Genomic DNA, 8,504 nt, shown 5'->3' with positions numbered 1-8,504 from the left:
TTTGCCTCGTCCCTCCCGCTTTCCCTCTTCCCGACCCCTCCTCCTCCCAACTCCCTCCTGGCGCCGCTAAGTTTCTTCGCTTACGACCGCGCGCTGAGCTGGGGCCGGGCCGGAGCTGCACCCCCGCTGCCCTGTCCCCGCGCACAGACCTCGGGCCCGGCCCCGGCCCTCGGAACCATGCTGTGCGGCCGCTGGAGGAGTTGCCGCCGCCGCCGGCGTGAGGAGCCTCCGATGCCGGCCCAGGTCGCAGCTGCCGTCGCGCTCCTGCCGCAGCCCGCACCCCAGGACGCCGGCAGCAAGAGGCCTGGCTTGCGGGCGCTGAAGAAGTTGGGTCAGTGACCAGCGGGGGTGGTTCGGGTGGGCGCCAACTGTCCCCACCGCGCAACTTGGGAGGGCCGGGGTGTTCCGGTGAGCCGTTCTTGCGCTTCCCAGGCTTCATGGAGTTGTGGGGAGTATGGCGAGGTACGAAATGTCAGCACCATTCCAAATGGGGGTCGCACCTGCGGTCACCCAAGGTCCCCGGCCCGAGCCAGGCGCCCAGGATAGCCTTCGTTTCCCACCAGGAGGCGCCCACGAGGCGCGCTGGAGTGGGAGTTTGGGCGAAGGGTGCGGATCGGGGTCCCTGAGGGCCTGGGAGAGTGAAGTGAGAGACAAGCTTGGGGCATCCTCCACCTTCCCATCACCCCGGGCCTTCTAGGGTCTGCGAGCGCCACAGGGCATCCCTGGATCTTGGCTGTCCTTAAGAGGGCAGGAGAGCTGAGGAAGAGGCTAGCCCTCTTAAACCAGCCCTCCAAACCAGCAGCCCCCAGAGGGGTCGCTGCAGCATCACGGCACTGATAGAACTAGTCTAACCGGTGAGCACTCTGTCCTTGGTATCAGAAAACCATCTCAGGTTGGGTGGAAGTCCCTGGGGCAGGGGAGGTAGTAACTGTGGCTTATTAAGCGTCTCTCGACAGGTGGTACTGGGTAGTTACATATGGGGTATCATTCAGGTGGATGGTACAATCCCCATTTCACAGATGAGGAAACTGACTCAGAGAAGTCATGGAATTTACTTATGACCACACAGCTCGTAAAAGGCAAAGGTTGGCATGCAGGCTGTGCTCCACCACCCTGCTGCTGGGACCCTCAGAGTCTGGGCAAAATGAGACTGACTGGGTGGTTGAGTGGCTTGAAAGAGAGGAGTCGTTTCGTATATGTGTAAATACCATGAAACTGCTGTTGGTAGAATAGTTAATGATGGAGAGGTCAGGTGTGGGGCTGAGGGAACAGAAGGACAGGGTGGCCCAGGAGACCTGTATGAATCTTGGAGCAGAATTCAGGGGTACCAAATGCCAGTCTTGCCCTTTCTTTGTTACTGTCCCCCCTCCTTGTTCTTACTTCCACCTCCCACTCATTTAACCTGAATTTACTGAGCACTGACTATGTTCTGAGCACCATGCCTGGCACTCTCTTTACAGAGACATGACATGCTCTCTGCCCTACCCTCCATCAATCAGATATGCAGACAACAAACATTCATCGAGTGCCTATAGTATACTCTGCCCTGGGGATTCAGCAACGAACAGGACAGACACAGTCCTGGTCCTTAGGGAGCTGAGCATCAGGAAGGAGGTCAGACAATGAAGCAAAGAAACAAGACTAGGAAGGGAAGGAGCAAGTGAGATTCTGGGGAGCCTGTGAGGAGCCTGGCTACACCCTAGAGCCAGAGACCAGAATGAGGCAAAGGGGTCTAGGCCAGATCTTCAAGGCCTCTCCTTATAGAGTTATGGACTTTTCCCGAAGGGCAGGAAGACGTTGGCAGGAGTTGTGCCGAGTAGGGGTGGGTTGGGCAAAGGCCGGGGTGAAACAGGAAGACCATAGGAGGGAGGCTGAGGGGTCAGTTGGGCAAACTATAATGAGTCTCAGACAGACTTGGGCTGGTATAGCCAAGATGGATTCTAGAACCGCCTAGGATGTAGAATGGGCTGGACACTGCAGTCAGCGGGATCAGAAAGGTGTCTCTGGTGGGTGGCAGTATCATTCTCTGGGCTAAGAAGTAGTGGAGATTTGGGGAGAAGAGGAGGGCCATGGAATGTTGAGGTGCCACTGAGACTCAAGGGCTAGTATTGGGCCAGAGAAGCAGGCTTGGGAGTCAGCCGCCGACATGGGTTCTGGATGCCATGGGAAGGCAGAGGTGATGCCCTGCACACCTGTCTGCTTCTTCATTCCACACACGTTTGCTCAGCTCCATCAATGTGCCAGGGCACTGTGCCAGGGTTTAGGGCTACAGAGGTGAATAACACAGCACCTTGCCTTTGGGGAGGGAGCACAGTGTAGTGGCCAGAGACACTTGTAGACAAATAATTACAGCTGAGCCCAAGCTGAGTAAGGCTACACAGGAGCTCCAGGCACTCTGTCACAGTGACAAAGTCAGGAGCTATGTGGGTGTCAGAATGTCAGTGTGTGGGTGTCAGAATGCCAGTGTGTGGGGAATGCCCCTTCTGCAGGCCTCACTGAGTCCAGGAAGGGCGAAGATGAAACCCAGGTGACCTGGGGCCCAGCCACTCAGGCCGTCAACAGCAAGGCCTAGGCCCAGCACCAGAGTAGCTTCCAGCACCACTGTGGCCATAGCTCCTCCTGAGATGACCTTCATAGCCATCCGGCCCTGTCATGCCCATGGCCACACCCCTTAGGCTAACAGAACAGATTTTATTGTAGATCAAGTCAAGGGAGAAACTAGGGTGGGGAGTGGCTTAGAGGTCAAAGAGGCCTTTAGAGCCATGGGGTGGGGGACGAAACAGGACGAGGAGGAGAGAGGAACAGCGCCCCACGCTAAGTGGGAGTCATTTGTGGAGCCTGAGGTCTCTCTCCTGTCCCTGCCCTGGACTGGCTGTGGGCTTGGCCTGGCTCCAGGAAGCCAAGGAATAGTTGAAGAGTGAGAAGAGGGGCCCAGTGAGCATCTGCAATGGGCCAGGTGTAGTGCTGAGCCTGCATTAGCCCTGATCCTACTTAATCCCTGACGCCCCCGAGGGGAAGGTGCTACTGTTGTCCTCATATTACAGATTAGAAATTCAAGGTGAAGGAGGTGAAGTCACAGGCCCAAGGCCACATAGTGTCTGCCTGCCTGCCACCAAGGCCTAATTTTCAATGATGGCTCTTTATTGCAAGAATGAATGAATACTAATTAACACCTTTATAACACTATGCCAGGGCTTGTCACGTATTAGCTCATTTAACGCTCACAATCATGAGATAGGTGGTACCGTGAACCTTATTTTACAAATGAGGAAACTGAGGTTCGGAGAGATTGGAAGCTAGGATGTAGCTAAGAGAGAATGTGAACCCAGGCAGTATGGCCCAGAGTCCAAACTCAGAATACAATGAATGAATAAATGAATGAATGAGTGATTTTTACCTGCAGAGACCCTGCTACTACTCTCCCCAATTGTGGCCCTACCAGCCTCCAGGGGTGTCCCCATAGGCTTGCCAAATAAAATATAGGATTCCCAGTTAAATAAAGAATGAATAATTAGAGACATACTAAAATATCATTTGTTGTTTCTCTGAAATTCTAATTTAACTGGGCATTCTGAATTTTACCTGACGACTCTGTCTCCCCAGAGCCCCTATTTGCCTCTGTGCCCCTGATGCTCCACCCTATCCCTAATCCACCGAGTGGCAGAACACTGAGTGGGCAGAATCCTGCTCCCTGCCCTCTCTGGCCAGCACACACCACCAAGTGCCATAAGGCAAAAGGGCTGTCCTCATGGCCTGCCAAGGACGTCTCCTTCAGGGTGAGTGGGGCTGCTGTAGGTGGGGGTTGGCAGCTGTAGGTCTCCAGAGTGGCCCCCAGTGCTGGCAGGTGCCTGGCCCAATGGCGGGGAGGGCTGGATAGCCCTCCTGGCTAAGGAGGGGCATGCTAGGCAGGATGGGGGGGTGGGGATGGGAGAGCTGGCTCTGTCATGCCTTGTACCGCCCTACTCCGGCCTATCCTCCATCTTTAGCTCTGGGGAGCCCCCTCCCACGACTTCTGCCCCCAAGCAGGCTTCACACCTGCTCTGGCCCTGCCAGGAAGGGTGCTGCCACCTTCATCTCACTGTATCCAGCCCAGGGGCAGCAGAAACGCCGCCTGCCTTTCCCAACTTTGCTGATTCTCCAAGGAATGTTATGGACTCTGGCACCAAGCTCCACTGGGCTCTAGCCCTGTGTGACAGCCAGCCAGGGCAAGAGGGACATGCTTGGTTCCTGAGGTGCTAGGGCTGCCTGCTGGCTAGAGGATTCAGGCAGGAAGGTATTTTGGGACCCTTCACCATTGCGTGTCTCCTCCCAGAGCCTCACGGTCCCAGCCACCCAGCAAAGCTGCTCTTCCTCCCCCTCCCCCACTGGCATGAAGCTGTCGGCTGTCACTGTTCCGCATGTCTCTTTTTTGGAGCCCCATCCTTCCTTCCTGAGTGTGCATTGGCACACACAGACACACACACACTGCCTATTTTCCTCCCCAAGCTAACCCACAATTCTCCCTCCCACCAACCCCACCCCACACAATGCCCACACCCTCTATGTACACACCACCCTACACACACCCTCACTCAAGACCTACCACTCCTTTCACATTCTGCTCTCTGCATATCATCCCTCTATCAACATGCCCCACGACCTCACAGCGGCTTGCCCCACTTTCCCACCACCACTGCCAACATGCTCTGGCCCCTGCCCATCCCCGACACAGGCCCTGCAACCTTCCCTTTCTTGGGCGGCCCCCTTTCAGCTTACACGGCTTGCCTTCTCTGAGCTTCAGTGGACCATCAATGAAGAGAGTGGGATTTGGAGGTCAGAGATGGGTTTGGCCTTCCCCGTGACTCCTTCCAGCTCTGCTGTTGAGGCAGTTTTCTGCCTCTGGCTTTGGCTGCTGGGATAGAACTGCTCAGGCCCCAGACCCCACACAGCCCAGACAGCCCAGTGGTAGTTGGGAAACTGTGGACCTGCCCACTCCTCACCACTTCCTGGCCCCTCTGTAGGGGCTGAAATAAGCAATAGGCTCAGAGAAGGTGTCTGAGCCCCAGCTGACAACACGGAACTGGAGCTGGGGGCCATGAGACTGAGGAGGACAGATGTAGTGTAACACCTGGTCCCTCATCCCTCTCAGGGCACTGCCTCAATTTCTTCCTTTATTATCATTATCGAGTGCCCACTGTGGACCAGGCCCTAAACGAAAGCGCTCCATGTGCTTTAGCTCTCTGGAACCTGCATAGTCCTGGAGTTAGGCTTCCCCATCTCTCATGCATCCAGCTCCACCACTCACCAACCCGGGGGCCCTGGACAAGTTAGTGAGCAACTCCGTGCCTCTTTTCAGCTTTATTGAGAGTTCACATGCCATACAATTTGCCCATGTAAAGTGTACAGTGGTTTCTGGCATTATTAATTTTCAAAATTGTATTAAAATATACATAACATAAAATTGGCCATTTTAACCTTTTTTAAGTGGCTAACTCATGGTAGTTTCTACATTCACAATGTTGTGCTATGTCCAAAACTTTTTCATCACCCTAAACAGAAACTCTGAAACTATTAGGAAGTAATTCCTCCTTCCTCCTCTCCCTCAGCCCTTGGTAACTGCTAATCTACTTTGTCTCTGAATTTTTTTTAAATTGAAGTATAAGTGACATATAAACTCTATGAATTCGACTACTCTAGGTAACTCATATAAATAGAATCATACAATGAAACATACAATGTCATTTTAGGTCTGGCTTATTTCACTTAGCATAATGTTTCTAAGATTCATTCATGCTGTAGTATAGATCAGATTTCGCTCCTTTTTATGGCTGAACAATATTCCTCTGTAGGGATATACCTCATTTTGCTTATTCATCCGTCGATGGACACTTGAGTTGTTTCCACCTTTTGGCTATCGTTTTTACTGGTATAATTTCATGATTGTTCCTCCACCTGCCCAGTCAAGGTAGCTGTGGAGCAGACCCAGCCCAGCTCCAGGTTCAAGGCAGAGGTGGATAGAGAACCCATAGAAATCATAGGAGGCAGGAAGCTTGTGCACCTGCTCCAAGCAGGTAGGAATGAGGTCAAGGAAACGTCTGTGGGTTTGGGCTTGGCAGGACCTATAAATATTTACTGGGTGGCTGGGCCGACAGCCAGATCCCTCTCACATCACTGCCCAGGGCCTGGGCCCTCCTTCTGACCTCACCCCCTTACCTCTGTGGGTCCTGCCCCTCCTGTCCGACATCCAGTCTCCCCAATACCCCAAGGTTCATAAGTTCAAGCAATGGAGAAATGGAGGCACCCACCCAGGGACTCAGCACTTGGCCCAGCCTGGCTCTTCACCTTCAATCTGTTTGGCTTTTTTCATTGGGGGTGTTGCTGGGGGACAGTGTGAACCAAAGGACAGTGTGATCCAGGGGCCAATGCCAGTTTGGTGGACAGACTAGGATGTCACCCCTTCACCCAACAGGTTCCTGGGGGACTAGGGGTGAGGGCCAGGAGCAGGGAACCTGTCCTAGTGGGAGGCTGGTGAAGAGTTCAGGCTGCTTGTCTCTATGTCCTGTTTGCAGAATACTCTGGACAAAGCAGGCCCTCAGTGACTCACTTCCATTTCCGGCCTTAGTCATCTACTAGTCCCCCTCTTTTCCATCCCTCCCAACTATGGGCTTGGCAGCAGAGGGCTAGCCAGGACAGGGGAGGTGGCCCCAGCTGCAGAGCCTGGTTGTTGTGGAAATGAAGGGTCCCCTTTCCCACAGCCGAGAGGTGAGAAGGGGTGGGCTCAGTTGTGGTGGCCCTCCAGGTTTCCCTGTCTTGCCACCCACCCCATTGTTTCCCAGGATGAGAGAATTCAGAGATTGCACAGATACGGGGATAGGGGTATGGGGGTCTGGTGAGTCCCTTGGCCTGGCGCATGTAATGTTCCAGCTCTTTGTCTGGAAAGAGGAGAGTTCCACTGACCCTCCCAGAGGGCCACAGTCTAAATCCTGAGAAACCCTTTGGAGCCATTAAAGTCACAGGCTGGCCCCAAGGGGGACCTTAGCCTCCTAAGGATGGCAGGTTTCTCCTCCCGCCCCTGAGATCCTGATTCTCACTCACAGTCACCCTCCAAGTCACAGGGTGGGTTTTTAAACACACAGATGCCCAGGCCCCGGGCTACACCTGCTGGATGAGAATCTCTAGGCCATGGGTTTTGCAACCTCCCCCAGGTGATACTGATGCACAGCCAGGGTTGAGAAACCCAGACTCATAGGGTCTCTGCTCTGAGGAGTCAGGGACAGGGCTGGGGATAGAGTGCACTTAGTTCTCCAGCTGTCTGTCCATCTGCCTTCCCTTTCAGAAAACACTGGCTGCAAGCCTAGCTCTGGGACAAACACTGAGGTGTTCATCACTGCCCTGGGGTTTATTAAAGTCCACTGAAAATACAATTTAGATGGGATGTGTGTTTGTTTGTTTTAAAGTAAAAAGTGCTGTTCGTGGTCAGGGATGGTGAACTCCCATTTGAGGATAAATCAAGAAAGGCTTTCTAGAGTTGGTGATATCTGAGCTGGACTTTCAAGGATGCCAGTACGAGGAGGAGAAGGGAGAAGGATCCTACAAAGGCTCCAGTAGAGGGTAAGAGAGGAAGGCCCAGAGATTTAGATTTGATTCCTTAGGTCAGAGTTTGCAATTGGGCATGCAGGGGCCTTGGGATCTGGGTTTCTCAACCCCAGCACAAAGCCTAAAGCCAAATCCAGTTTTGGGGGCTTGTTAAAATAAGGGAAGGAAGAGAAGCCCACAGTCCTGTTTCCTTTGTCCCACCCAGTGGTGTTTTGGGTTTGTTTGTTTGTTTGTTTCAATTTGATTTAGTTGCCAACACTGAAAAATCCGGAGGCTTCACATACAAATCCAGACTCTGGTTCTCTGGAAATTCTGAGCCCTCATCTACCCCTGGCTGCCTCGTCCTTCCAAAGGGCGTAGGCACTACAGTTTGTCCAGTTCCCACACCTTCTATTGTCCCCTGGCTCATAAACCTTTGATTTTGACCCTTGCTGTGACAAATCCAAGCAGGGTGTGGCACCATCGGGATGAGCAGCATCTTGGCTGAATTTCGGATTTTGTAGCAGGTACTACTGTGGTCTCTATTTTATGAATGGAGAACTTGAGGCTTAGAGCATTCCCAGGTTAGTGCCACCAAGGCTGTGTAACTGAGAAGTGACAGAGTTGGGACCTGACTCCCAGGAATCCCGAGTTTAAATTCTCTTTCCAAAAATATTTGCAAAGCATATATCTGATAAGGGGCTAATATCCAAAATATATAAAAAACTCATACAACGCAATAGCAAAAACCTAACCAATCCTATTAAAAAATGGGCAGATCTGAATAGACATTTTTCCAAAGAAGACATACAGATGGCCAACAGGTACATGAAAAGATGCTTTACATCATTAATCATCAGGAAAATGCAAATCAAAACCACAATGAGATATCGCCTCACATATATTAGAATGGCTATTACAAAAAAGACTAGAAATAACAGGTATTGGCA

General features: G+C 52.5%; 1 protein-coding gene across 1 annotated transcript in view; it reads left to right on the top strand.

Moving 5' to 3' along the window:
• The first annotated feature begins 10 nt into the window (after positions 1 to 10).
• Positions 11 to 8,504, top strand: part of PLCD3 (phospholipase C delta 3) — an 18,493-nt gene continuing 9,999 nt past the window's right edge. Inside the window, exon 1 of the mRNA XM_015588004.2 lies at positions 11 to 331. Coding sequence (XP_015443490.1) covers positions 178 to 331 — 154 coding nt within the window. The 5' untranslated portion in view covers positions 11 to 177. The remainder of the gene's footprint in view (positions 332 to 8,504) is intronic.

Source organism: Pteropus alecto, unplaced genomic scaffold, assembly GCF_000325575.1.
Source record: "Pteropus alecto unplaced genomic scaffold, ASM32557v1 scaffold313, whole genome shotgun sequence".
In the NCBI taxonomy this organism is placed as follows: domain Eukaryota; kingdom Metazoa; phylum Chordata; class Mammalia; order Chiroptera; family Pteropodidae; genus Pteropus; species Pteropus alecto.
Note: the sequence above shows the minus strand (reverse complement) of the source record. Positions and strands in the feature narration are given on the sequence as shown.